Genomic DNA, 14,431 nt, shown 5'->3' with positions numbered 1-14,431 from the left:
TTTTTATATCAGCTTTCTTTCCACATCTGACCCTGTGTCTCAGGCGGCATTCCCCACCTCACCCCCCGCCCCCCTGCCAATACTCAGGCCTGGATCCTCATCCACGCTCTGTTATGATCTACTTCCTCAGGTTAAAGTTCAAGTAACAGCTTTTGATGCTTGAAATGTATAAACATGCTGAAAGTGACCGTCTCCCCCCCCCACCTCCCCCTCCCCCCGCCGTGCCAGGTGGTACATAATTTTTAAAACACAAATGGGATCAGTTTCAAACTGAAGACTGCATGAACTGCAGATGGGGTTGTAAATCTCTAGATTCCACCTCGATTAAGTGCAGTAAAAGTTGTCGAAAGAAGTCAGTCTGTTGCAGTCAACATAAAATTGCAAAATCAAACCAACAGCTTCAGAATTGCTGATATAGTCCCCGAAGCGCTGATAACTCGAGAACAGCTCAATATGAAAACCAAGACTTGGTGTGAGTACTCTTCTCCCTCCCCCGCAGATTGTCAGCATTCGCCCTCCCACGCCCTCTCAATTGAACATGGTCCTTCCTCTTCCACCCCAAAAGCAATGTTTCCAGCTTTGCCTTTATTCCTCCGAAGTACCTCTTGTGTTATGTACTCTGGTATAACACAGGCTGCAACTGGATGCAGCTTTAACCAAAAGATACTCCAGACCTTGAAGTTAGTTCAATCTGATTTATTGAACCAGTAGCACAGTTAGCACAGTTCTTTATGAGTTTGACTCTCTGCTAACCTAAGTGTGGTTACTCTGTCTGACTGAACCAGACTAGCTCTTAGCCACGTGCTGGAGGTGTGATACTGTAAATACACCCTGACTCACTCTGTAGATGTTCATCAGTGGAAAGAGGTGGAGTGCGAGTGCCTCGTGCCTTTTATAGTGAGATACCACCCCTGAGTGTCCTGTCTGCTTATTGGCCATGTCCTGTTCTCTGTGTTCATTAGCTGCCTGTCGGTATATCGTTATCTGCATGTCTGCATATCATGACATCTCCCTTTTTTTTTGTTTTGTTGGCATATGGGAATGTACGTACATGTGGTGGCATATATTAACATATTTACAAGCAGTGGCATATGTGAACGTATTTACATGTGAAGACAGCTGTCTAATGTGAGAAAACAGAACAAAACAAACGTTCATAAGTCCAGTCTCTGGAGCTTGCGTCTGATCCTTGTCGACCACCGGAGAGGTGGCGGTGGGGTCGACGGCGCCTTGACAGGCGGGATGGAAGCCTGACTGGTGGCCTCGTAGTTCTAAGTATCAGGAGATGGCAAAACAACGGACGGAAACAGAGAAGAAAGCGGTTGCGGGCAGGCAACTTTGCGCAGTGCTCGTCTGTTTCGTAGCACAACAGAACCATTAGCCATACGTACAACATACGAGCGGGGCGCAGCCTGTCGAACAACGACAGCTGGAGCAGACCAGCCTCCATCCGGTACCTTGATCCCGACAGTGTCTGCCGGGGATAACACGGGCAAATCGGTGGCATGAGCATCATAGTCCTGCTTTTGCTGGTTTCGGAGCTGCTGCACCTTCTGCAGCACCAGAAGGTGATCCAGGTTGGGCAAGTGTATGGCTGGAAGTGTCGTCCGCAGGTCCCTGTTCATCAGGAGTTGAGCCGGCGACATGCCAGTGGACAGTGGGGTTGCCCTGTACACAAGCAGCGCGAGGTAGATGTCTGAAGCAGAATCCGCGGCCTTGCAGATGAGCTGTTTCACAATGTGCATCCCTTTCTCAACCTTCCCATTGGACTGCGGATAGTGGGGGCTGGAAGTGACATGTTTGAATTGGTACGACTTGGCAAACATAGACCACTCGTGGCTATTGAAGCACGGGCCATTGTCACTCATGACAGTGAGTGGGATACCATGCCTGGAGAACGTCTCCTTACAGGCCTTGATGACGGCCCGAGATGTGAGGTCTGAGAGCTTCACGACTTCAGGGTAATTGGAGAAATAGTCAATGATCAACACGTAGTCATGACCATTCGCACGAAAGAGGTTGATGCCAACCTTGGACCACAGGGAGGTCTCGATTTCATGCTGCTGGAGCGTCTCCTTGCTCTGCACTGGCTGGAAGCGTTGACACAGGTCGCACAGTTGAGGACCATGTTCGAGATGTCCTGGCTAATACCGGGCCAGTAAACAGCCTGCCTGGCTCTGAGTCTGCACTTCTCGACGCCCAGGTGTCCCTCATGGATTTGGCGGAGCACCAAGCTCTGGAGACTGAATGGAATGACAATCCGGTCCAGCTTGAGGAGGATACCATCAATCACCGTCAGGTCGTCCTTTACATTGTAAAATTGAGGGCACTGCCCTTTCTGCCAGCCATTGGCGAGGTGGTGCACGATACGCTGCAAATGGGGGTCTCCTCGTGGATACAAACCACCTTTTCATCAGTTGCCGGGAGGGTGCTAGCACACAGCTGCACCTGTGATTCAATCTGCTGGATGATTTCCAACGGTTCACTAGGCAATGTGATGGAGCGGGACAATGCATCAGCAATGATGAGCTCCTTGCCAGGCGTGTACACTAAGTCAAAGTCATACCTTCTGAGTTTGAGGAGGATGCGCTGCAACCGAGGCGTCACGTCGTTCAGGTCCTTGTGGATAATGTGGACCAGGGGCCTATGATCCGTCTCGACAGTGAATGTCGGCAGGCCGTAGACATAGTCGTGAAACTTGAGAATTCCAGTGAGAAGACCCAGGCATTCCTTCTCTATTTGCGCATACCTTTTTTCGGTGGACGTCATGGCCCTCGATGCGTAGGCTACCGGTGCCCAGGATGAAGTGTCATCGCGTTGAAGCAGCACCGCACCAATGCCATCCTGGCTCGCATCTGTTGAGATCGTGGTCTCCCTGTCTGGGTCGAAAAATGCCAAGACGGGTGCAGTGGTGAGCTTGGCTTTCAGCTCCAACCACTCTGCCTGATGTGCTGCCTTCCACTCAAAGGCAATGGACTTTTTCACCAGCTGTCATAGGGCCGTGGTGTGTGAGGCCAGGTTTGGGATGAACTTGCCCAGAAAACTGACCATGCCCAGGAAGCGCAACACCGCCCTCTTGTCTTCAGGGACCTTCATGGCTTCGATGGCCTTGACCTTGTCTGTGTCCGGGCGCCCGTCCTGCTGAGAGATCTGGTCACCTAGGAACTTGAGTGCCGACATGCCAAAGCAACATTTGGACCTGATCAGCTTCAGGCCATTGGCATGGACGTGGCGGAATACCTGCTGGAGACGGGAAACATGCTCTTCAGGGGTCATGGACCATATGATGATGTCGTCCACGTACTTACGAACCCCTTTAATACCCTCCATCACCTGCTCCATGATGCGATGGAAGATCTCCGATGCCGAGACAATGCCAAACGGCATGCGATTATAGCAGTATCTGCCAAACGGTGTGTTGAAGGTGCAGAGCCTTCTGCTAGACTCATCCAGCTGGATTTGCCAAAATCCATGTGATGCATCTAACTTGGTGACAAAATGTGCGTGTGCCATCTCACTGGTGAGTTCCTCCCGCTTCGCGATGGGGTAGTGTTCGCGCATTATATTCTTATTGAGATCCTTGGGATCAATGCAGATGCGCAGGTCTCCTGAAGGCTTTCTAATACATACCATCGAACTGACCCAGTCAGTCGGTTCGGTTACCTTGGAAATGATGCCCTGTTGCTGAAGATCCTTGAGCTGTGCCTTCAGCCGCTCCCTCAGTGGAGCCGGGACCTGGCGTGGTGCGTGGACCACTGGCTTGGCATCAGGTCGTAGCAGAATCTTGTATCGATATGGCAGCGTGCCTATCCCGTCGAACACATCGGATACTGACCGAGGATGTCGTCAATGCCAGCCTGAAGATCCCCATTGGTGGATGCCGTTGTGTAAACCTGCTGCACGAGGTTCAGCTGCTCGCAGGCCTGCGCGCCAAGTAGGGATGGCCTGTCTGGCTTGACAATTTCAAAACTTAACCGGTTGGAGATGAGTAGATGGCAGGATCCCAGTGCCATGATGGCATTTCCGTTGTAGTCCAGGAGCCTGCAGGCTGCTGGAAGGGCCTTGGGGGGCTTCTTGATGCATTTGAGATCTGCCTGTGAGAGGAGGTTGGCAGAAGCACCTGTGTCCAGCTTAAACTGGATGGAGCAGGTGGTTGACCTGCATCACCGCACGCCATTCGTCCGCAGAATCCACAGCGAGGATGGATTGACTTTGTGATGAGTTGGATGTGGCATATTCACATTTGGTAATGATGCCCACACAGTAGGCGGAGTCCAGACATTCTTCCTCTGGATCCGTTGTGCTGCCAGGATCAGAATCCTGTAATCGTTGTTGCACATTCTGAATGCGCCGTCGTCGGAATTGGGAGCGCTGGCCCCTGACTGGTGGTGCAGACCTGCACAAGGCTGCATAGTGTCCAGGCTTCCCGCATTTTTAAACACCGCCTGCCTCTTGTAGGGCAGTGTTTCTTTAAGTGGGCGTTGCCGCAGTTCGAGCACATCATGACGTTGTCGCACATGCGCAGTGCGGGTGCCGGCCGTTTTGTTATCCCGTTCGCATCGCGCATGCGTGGGGCCCCAGGAAAATGCGCAAAATGGCCACTTTCATCAATGCTGATGCGCTCCATCCGGGAGATGGCCTGCACACTTGCTCGTGGGAGGCAAGTTTCTCATTTTCAGCTGATTTGTACTGGGCACAGCGATTTTTGGCATGCTCATGCACTGTGCATGTTTCAATCGCGACTGGCAGAGTCATATGCTTGATTTTCAGTAGCTGCTCTCTCAGAGGATCAGAGTGAACTCCAAAAACGATTTGGTCTCTGATCATGGAGTCAGCAATATCACCAAAGTTGCAGGACAGCGCTAGCAGGCGGAGGTTAGTTAAGAAGGAGTTGTAAGATTCATCTTTACCTTGTACTCGCTGTTTGAATATGTAGCACTCGAAGATTTCATTGCTGTCCACTTCACAGTGACTGTCAAACTTGTCCAGGATGGTCTGCAACATTGTCTTGGCCTGGCCGTCGTGAAGTGAAAAGAGTTGAAGAGTTCGATGGCTTGATCACCCACTGTTGAGAGGAGAAGCGCAATCTTCCTTGCATCAGACGAACCCACGAGGCCAAAAGCTTCGATGTACAGCAGAAGCTTTTGCTCGAATGTCTGTCAGTTGGCACTGTGATTGCCGGAGGTCCTTAGCTGGTGAGGAGCCTGAATCTTCTCCATGGTGCTGGGATACATTCGCTGGTCGTCACGGAACGGACTGAGGTAAACCACCTAGATTAAGCAGTCTCCTGGTAGCATGTCGTGTTATGTACTCTGGGATAACACAGGCTGCAACTGGATGCAGCTTTAACCAAAAGATACTCCAGACCTTGCAGTTAGTTCAATCAGATTTATTGAACCAGTAGCACAGTTAGCACAGTTCTTTATGAGTTTGACTCTCTGCTAACCTAAGTGTGGTTACTCTGTCTGACTGACCCAGACGAGCTCTTAGCCACGTGCTGGAGGTGTGATACTGTAAATACACCCTGACTCACTCTGTAGCTGTTCATCAGTGGAAAGAGGCGGAGTGTGAATGCCTCGTGCCTTTTATAGTGAGATACCACCCCTGAGTGTCCTGCCTGATCATTGATCATGTCCTGTTCTCTGTATTCATTAGCTATCTGTCTGTACATCATTATCTGCATGTCTGCATATCATGACAGTCCCGTTTCTCAAAAGTTCCCATATCCTTCCATTCCTCCATATCCTTTCTCTTCCATTACCTTCCCACTTGTTCTCTTCTTTAACACCATCCTCCTTTCTTGTCATGGTCATCGATCTCCCTATGTCATTATTATCTGCTTCCCCCTTCCCTCTGCCCTTTATTCCCTCCTCTTAATGTCCCTTGAACCTCTCTTTGTCAATGCCACACACTACTCCTTCCTTCTCCTATTTACAATACCGCCATTTTGCCTTTCTGCTTCCCATGCTTCACCACCCCCCCCCCCCCCCCTGCCCATTTCTGTCTCTCCTGCAGTGCCACCATGACTTCCCTTCCCACTCCTCTCAGTGGGAACATTGCCTGAATCCTCATAATAATGGGAGATATACTGGATGTAGCATACTGTAGGTGTAAATTCCTGTGAGAATTCAATATACGGTGTGCAATGGCCACATGACCAACCAGAATGGGTGGAGTGGTACTGAGGGGCCTGGTTTATGTTGATTCTGTTACGACGCCCTGGGCTAGGGCATGATCAATTCCAGCCCACTTGATCCTGGGTTACAACAAAGTGAATTCACCAATAATTCTACGGAAAATACCCAAAGTCTTTGGCCGCCCAATAATTATAGTCACCAGGTTTGTCAATGAAGACACAATTACTTCTTATTACTAACAAGAACTGTAATGAAATATGCAGCAAATACAGCTGGTAAATTATTATCTAATTCCCAATTCCCCACTTTAATTTGCACTCCCCCAATCCTCCACACACACACACACACAAGACAGACAAACAGCAAGGGGTAAAAAGGGGTAAAAATCATAAGTAAACAGGAAAAAGAATCTTTTTTTCAGATGGCTGTTTCCAGCACTAAATTCTTCTTCAAACTCTACTTTCAGCCCCAGGCTTTACTGTAGATTGATTCAGGCCTCTGTGGTTTCAGAAATACAGCACTCACTCAACCTTCTTGGAGAAAGGGTGAAGGTGCTGGTTTTTGCTTGCAGGTGCAATGGTTTTCCTGTAGGCTCATTCATTCTGGTTCTCTGCAGTTCCAGAAATACAACACTTACAACCTTTCTTGAGAAAACGTGAAGGAGAGAGAGAGAGAGAGAGCCCTTGTCCCTGTGCTTCCAGGAGTCCAACTGAACTCCCTGGGACTCTGAACATCAATCCACTGGAGAAGGATCCAATCACCACCTGTTACCGGGCAGAGTACGGCCTTTGTGGCCAATTCATTGCCCCCCACCGCCCCCCCAGCTACTCAATCAAACTGAGTCCCACCCATCCCTCTCTTTGGTGCCGAAAAACCTGACGCTCCTCTTCAAACTAGCAAAGACCAGGAGAGTGTGCTCTCCTGTACCTTCTGAGTTCCTCATTCTCTCTGCTGCTTGACTTAAGATATATATGTCCATTAATCACCCATGGATCAAAAATGATAATGGCACAATTAAAGAAAGGGGAAATAAGGGGATAATTGGGAAGGGCCCATACAATTTTGCTCAGCAAAATATGACTTGCAATTCAGTGTCCCAAAACATGAATGGTAGGCATGTATGACACAAACAACACATATCCTGTATCTATAAAAATAACCATTGCTTTTCTTTATGTACATTTAACTTCAGTTGTATAAATAGTCCTAGGTTTTACATCTTTACGTCCTGGGGTGCGTCTCTTGAATTGAATGGTGAAGGCAAGAGACTTGTTCCTCACAGAGGTGCAACCCTGACTGAACTGCTCTTCTGGTCTTGGGGCCATTTTAATAATGGACTCGGGTTCCCTAGCCCTTTACCAAGGTGTGTCACTGAAATTCTGCTCTTATAGAGCGACTGCACATGCCCTGATGCCAATATAAATTCTCAGGACCTCCTCTGCTGCCTTTGGTTTGGTTGGGGCTTGGGACGAAGTGGTGACCCTTGCCTCTCATGCAAGTAGTGGTGCATGTGATGAGAATTAAGTTGGAGAACGTTATTTCTATTGTTTGCATTTGTGGACTGGTGGGCAGATGGTCCTCTGCTGAGCTTGAAGTAGTGGGGTCGCACAGCAAAGGACAAGACCCTTTGAGGCATGTCCTTGACCAGCGTCCTGCCCTTGCCCACCTCAGATGTCGAGGAGAAGGGGTAGCTGGTGCTGGTGGCAGAAAATCCAGTCCATTGTTTAAGCACAACATTTTGTAATATAACTGGGAGCTATTCAGAGTGTTCTAACAGCTAATAGCACAATGATGTACAAATGAAACAGTAATAGCACAGGGGATGGAATGTCACAATGCACAATGAGAAGCTGTATTATCATAACATTCCAAAAGGAATCAAAGTCATCACAATAATCTCCAGGAAGACAATGAGATCACAGGGCTGCACAGGGACTGCAATTGCTCCAGAACACAAACAGAAATAAAGATCAGTACAGAAAAACAGTGACATGGTATTACTGAACAGGGGACCGGCAACAGTTGCAACACTGCAACGGCATTTCAACTGGAAAGGAGCACCAGGTTTCGGCTAAACAAAGCTGATGAGGAAATCCTACAAAGAAATCCTATCTTAGGAAGTTACTTTTGGTTTTGTGTGTGTGTGTGGCGGGGCGGGGGGCGGGGGGTGGGGGGGTGGGGGGAATGCTAAAAGTTAAATTTGAAACCGCAAATCTGGCTAATAATCTTTAACAGGGGCACATTAGATTGGAACTGTTTGCTCAGATTACAACGGGAACCGATGAACTGAACTGACACAGGAGAGTAACAAGGTTATGTTGTGTGCCGAGGGAAGCCCAGCGAGACAGACTTTCCAGAAACACTTCTTTGTTTCTGTGGCCGATATCTTGAAACCTTCAATCTCACATTTCTACTTCACTCACCGATAGTGTGTGTCACATTAAAGTGTCCCAGTGGCTCCCAGCTGACTGGGGAGAAATCTGTTAAACGGTCCATGAAATATTTGATAATAAAAAGGTACACATTTAACCATCTCCAGAACTGTTGTCAGCTGGGGCCTTTTAATGGTGCTTTCACCATGGTGACAAAATGGATTGAATTTAATTAGTTCAATAAAGGGTGCACATAACAAAACTCAACTCCGACAGATGCAAGAAGTTGGCCAGCTATGATCACGTAATGGTGGTATGAAAAATTATGAGATGAATGTTCTTATAGGCCTCATGACTCTTGACATTGGGACGAACAGGGAGTCCTAAGCCCTCACTTTTCGGCAGTGGTTTTACCACTCATTCCCGAGGGCTGTCTCCCATCAAGCCATCTCTGAGCTTGTCATTCAATTAGGGTTGCTGGGTGGGGGCTTGCAGACTCTGGCACCTCAATCAGTTGACTGGCAACTCCAAAACCTTTCTTTCCTGCCCATATCCCCCTCTTTGGGACATGGAGCCTCCAGCGCCGATCACTCAAGAGGTGTCCTGAGGGAACCTTTAGAAAGGCATGTTCAAATGTTTTTTCCCATGCCCCCCATGCCAATCTATACCACTCTATCTACACTCCTACCTCACACACCCTCAAGCCAACCGATCACACTTCATGCATACCCATGGCCTCTCATAGCTTCCATGCCAACGCAAGGGACTTCCATGCCCATTCATCCAGTATACACACTGTACAAAACCAGTGAACCCTATATTAGGTTATGCGCGAAACAACTTTCACGAGTTATTAATTCATAACTTTGTTTAAAATATTACTTTTGCTATAGCCCTATAAAAGTGTCAATCAACCCGACATTTAAAGTATCAATAGCAGAAACTGCAAGCACTTGACATTTGTTCATCTTGCTGTTAATGAAGCAATGTTTTTTTGCCTCGAGTGCAGTTGCTTTGTCAGATTAATGGATGTCTGGGTTCCTGGCCAAGTGATCACCCTGAGGGAGATAGGTTGATGGGCCTCGGTTGATACGGAGTGTGAGGGGATATGGGGGAATGTGTGGATGGACATAGGTTGGCATGAAATGGGCATGGGGAGTGTGTGGTGGGGTGAAGAGATGTGAGGGTTGTTTTCTGTTTTATTGTTACTATCACAACTTACACGGCCTGCCTCCTCACCCGACAGTCCATGTGGCTGCCTCTCAATTCTTTCGGTGGGTGGGGGGGGCAACTCCAGAATGTGTGCACCCCCAGCCCAACCAGGAATGAAAATCTTGCTTACACAGGAGCTTTCTCCCCAGAGCTCAAAGAGTCTGCAAAGTGAGATAGAACATAGAACATACATAGAACACACAGTGCAGAAGGAGGCCATTCGGCCCATTGAGTCTGCACCGACCCATTAAGCCCTCAGTTCCACTCTATCCCCATAACCCAATAACCCCTCCTAACCTTTTTGGTCACTAAGGGCAATTTATCATGGCCAATCCACCTAACCTGCACGTCTTGGGAGGAAACCGGAGCACCCGGAGGAAACCCACGCAGACACGGGGAGAACGTGCAGACCCTGCACAGCCAGGGACCCAGCGGGGAATCGAACGTGGGACCCTGGCACAGTGCTATCCACTTGTGCTATAGATAGGGTAAGTGAACAGGCAAAGATTTGGCAGGTGGAATATAATGTGGAAAAATGTGAGTGGGTCCACTTTGACACGAGGAATAGAAAAGCAGAACATCATTTAAACAGAGAGAGACGGAATGCTGCAGTGCAGAGGGATCTGGGTGTCCTTGTGCATGAATTCTAAAAGGTCAGCATGCAAGTACCGCAAGTAATTAGGAAGACATACGGAATGTTGGCCTTTAGTGTAAAGGTGCTAGAGTATTAAAGTATGAAAGTCTTGCTACATATGTGTGGGGCATTGTGTACAGTTTTTGTCTCCTTCTTAAGGAGGGATATTCTTGCATTGGAAGCCGTTCAGAGGAAAGGTTCACTGGGCTGGTTCCTGGGGTGAAGGAGTTGTCTTTTGAGGATACGTTGAGCAGGCTGGACCTGTACTCACTTGAGTTAAGAAGAATGAGAGGTGATCTTATTGAAACATACAGGATTCTGAGTGGGCTTGAAAGGGTAGCTGCGGAACAGGTGCTTCCTTACGTGGGGGAATCTAGAATTAGGGAGCACAGTTTAAAAATAAGAGGTCTCCTTTTAAGGCTGGGAGATGAGGAAAATCCTTTTCTCTCAGAGGTTCATTAGCCTTTTGAATTCTCTCCCCCCAATGGGCATTGGAGGCTGGGTCATTGAATATATTCAAGGCTGTTCGCCAGAGTCAAGAGTTAATAGGGGTGGGGTGGGGGAGGCAGTAAAGTGGAGTTAAAGTCACAATCAGATCAGCCATTATCCCACTGAATTGCAGAGCAGGCACGAAGGGCCAAATGAATAACTCCTGCTCCCAACTGTTACATTCTTACATTCAGCGGATGGCCAATCTGGGTCGCCATCACTGCTGGGAAACGTCCCCATTGGTGGGTATGTTTTAAGGTGCTCCCCACCACCACGGGACGGGAAAACCCTGCGCCATGTTTTGACTGGTTGTCAGCTGTGGGGTCCAGTGAGTGTGCTTCCTTTGCAGCTTCCAACCTTTCAATAACCCTTTACACATTTCAATATCTCCACCGAACTCTTGATCAAAGGAATGCCAAAAATACATCACGTTTTACAGCACAGGAAGTGGCCCTTCAGCCCACTGTGTCTGTGCTGGTCATCAAGCACCCATCTATTCTAATACCAATTTCCAGCACTTGGTCCGTAGCCTTGTATGCTATGGCTTTTTAAAGTGTCCATCTAAATGCTTTTTAAAAGTTGTGAGGGTTCCACCTTTCCCACCCTTTCAGGCAGTGACTTCCAGATTCCCACCACCTTCTGGGTGAAAAAGGTTTCCCCCAAATCCCCTCTAATTCCCCTGCTCCTTACGGTTAAATCTTTGGCCCTCGACTATTGACCCTTTGACTAAGTGGAAAAGTTTCTTACTATCTACCCTATCTATGGCCCTGATAATTTTGTACACCTCAGCCAGATCTCCCCTCAGCCTTCTCTGTTCTAAGGAAAACAACCCCAGCCTATGCAGCTGTGACTGTAGATTGCTTTCTTCTCCTTGTATACCCACTTCAGACCCGTAGTCCATGTACTACGTCGACAAGTGAAGATGTGACACTTACTTTGGATGATGGTTCCTGGGTACAGGCAGCGCGATTTCTGACTCCAATAAGCACACACCCTGGTGGCTGGTGGCAGGAACTGTGTTGAGGGTGGTCTGACATCAAGCACCTGTTGGTAATTTTTAAATTTTATAATAAAGGCCGTTAAGTAACATTGATGATACATCATATTCCAGAAGTACTCTTATGAAAGTAAATCTCCAAAATAAATGATCAGATTAATACCAAATTGCGGCAATTAGCAACTCCTTCTGGTAAAAGTCAAATCCCTGTTTAATGAAAAAGAATGCTTGGACTTGGTAACTTGTAATCTCCTCACTGGACATTCTCCCCACCCCCAACCTCCACTGAGTAAGTGTTTCTAAATGCAGTTTTTATTGCTGCTTTCCACTCTATAGATTAGGCATCAAATCAGCGAATGATGCACTACAGAAGGCCGGCCATGTCAGCTCATCGTCCTGTCAGCTCTATGAAACAGTTATTCAATTAGTCACAGCCTCGTGCCCTTTCCTCGCAGACTTGCAGCTTTTTCCCCCCTTCAAGGATTCATCCAGTTCCCTTCTGGAAATGACTGAAGGTGCTTTTCCACACTTGCAGCCGGAGCATTCCAGATCGTTAACAACTTGCTGCACCGAAGAAATGGTCCCTCATCTCTTCACCCTGGTTCCTCTACATGTCTGAAAAATGATGGTAGGGTAGAAAGTGTGAAATGTTCCAAATTTAACCCAGATGATCACACTTTGACTCCTTTACCCTCTGCCCTGGCCTCTAGGTTACAAGCTAATTGCATCCCAACATCAGACATAAATTCTCCCCATCGATAACACATGCTGAAGCTACCATTCTTAATCATCTTCATAATCGCATCTTTGATTATCATTCAGAAGTAGACTAGACAAGGTTTGAACTGTGGGCAGTGGGAAATGGTCGCAAAAGGAACTCACCGCTTCCTGGAGCAGTTGCTCCAGGGAATAGATTCTCTGTCGGTTTCCTCTTTCCCCTTCAATCACAACACTGTAGCTGTACAAAGGCAAGGAAAGGCCAGTCACTGCCGCACTGTGTCAATACATCCATGCATGGAAATATTTGTGAATTCTGTAACTGGATAGGATAGTACAGTCGACATGGGGCAGCCCTTTAAATGGTTTTCTTAGTTGGTAGGCATGGAAGGAAACTCCTGGGAGCCAATAAGACTGTATGGACTTTTAATGCAGAGTGTAGCCATGTCAAACACACAATTCTCCCACTGTCCGCTGCACAGGGAAATAGAAGCCGCCTGACTTGCCTTGTTCCGGCGCACATTTACCGACGGCAGGAAAGAGGATGTCCAGTGTCTGCACCTGAAAAATGCCTCAGGCCCTTTGCGTCTGCAGTTAGAGGGCCCCCTGTCGGTTTGAAACTCCCTTTGTAAAATGAGATTCAGCCAGTACTCATGCCCGTTGAGTCGAGTGCTCAATTTTCCACCCAGTTTTTAATCTATCATCAGTTTCCCCTTCTGCCTATTTTAAGAGTTAAACAGCAATCGGGCAACTCAATACCGCCCCTCCCCCGCTAAACTAAAGTCAGCGAAACCGTCAGGGGGTCCTCCGCTCCGTCGGCGACCCGTGGGTTTCCTGACGCCGTGGGACGCCCACAATGGGAAATCCCGTTGGCCGGCTGCCGGACTGGAGAATCCCGCTGCCGGCGAGGGCGCGCCACGTAGGGAAACGCGGCTGGTGGACCGGAGAATCCAGCCCAGTACGTATGTTATATTCACATCTGTGAGCATGCCATTCACCACCCTTGTGTGGTAAAGCTGGCATCTGCTTCACATTATACACAAGGTACTACTCATTCCTCTTCTTCTCAATTACCCCGCCTTGATCTGCTTCTGCTGCTTAGTCCGGATGAGCCCCGGTTACTAGGTTACAGGGAACTGGGAAGCTGCGTGCGATGCAGATCATCTCTGTTGTAATCTTGAGCATGAACTCATGCCCTTTTGTCAGTTTTTGATGCTTTTCAAAGAGCCTTGAAGATTTTGGAATCCTCTGATTCTGTGTTTACAGAGAACATAGAGTGCAGAAGGAGGCCATTCGGCCCACTGAGTCTGCACCGACCCACTTAAGCTCTCACTTCCACCCTATCCCCATAACCCAATAACCCCTCCTAACCTTTTTGGTCACTAAGGGCAATTTATCATGGCCAATCCATCTAACCTGCACGTCTTTGGACAGTGGGAGGATACCGGAGCACCCAGAGGAAACCCACGCAGACACGGGGAGAACGTGCAGACTCCGCACAGACAGTGACCCAGCGGGGAATCGAAAGTGGGACCCTGGCGCTGTGAAGCCACAGTGCTATCCACTTGTGCTACCGTGCTGCCCCTGCTCGGCATTTTTTGTTAAACAGTATTCTGTGGTCATAAAATCCAAGCTGCTCACCTGTACCACATCTGCAATAACAATAATTTGTTCAGCAAAACACCAAACGTAGCACTCGAAGGGCAGAATTCGGTATATTGGGACACCACCAGAGGCCGGCAGCTGCGGAATTTCCTGAACCGGCCAAGGTGCCAGTTCCACACCATGGTCCTGACTCTTGGCCATTTGTCCGAAGGTCAGATCAGACAAGGAATGGCTATTCGCCTCCAAGCAGAGGGTAGCTTGACATCAT

General features: G+C 48.4%; 1 protein-coding gene across 5 annotated transcripts in view; it reads right to left on the bottom strand.

Annotated features, from left to right (window-relative positions):
• bahcc1b (BAH domain and coiled-coil containing 1b) overlaps positions 1-14,431 on the bottom strand; it is a 305,394-nt gene that overhangs the window by 42,595 nt on the left and 248,368 nt on the right. For all 5 annotated transcript variants that reach the window (XM_072483465.1, XM_072483467.1, XM_072483464.1 and 2 more), the window contains exons 23-24: positions 12,724-12,799; positions 11,780-11,888 (exon numbers count right to left, since the gene is read on the bottom strand). In XM_072483465.1, coding sequence (XP_072339566.1) covers positions 11,780-11,888; positions 12,724-12,799 — 185 coding nt within the window. The remainder of the gene's footprint in view (positions 1-11,779; positions 11,889-12,723; positions 12,800-14,431) is intronic.

The sequence above is a fragment of the Scyliorhinus torazame genome, chromosome 18 (genome assembly GCF_047496885.1).
Source record: "Scyliorhinus torazame isolate Kashiwa2021f chromosome 18, sScyTor2.1, whole genome shotgun sequence".
NCBI classification, from domain to species: Eukaryota; Metazoa; Chordata; class Chondrichthyes; order Carcharhiniformes; family Scyliorhinidae; genus Scyliorhinus; species Scyliorhinus torazame.
Note: the sequence above shows the minus strand (reverse complement) of the source record. Positions and strands in the feature narration are given on the sequence as shown.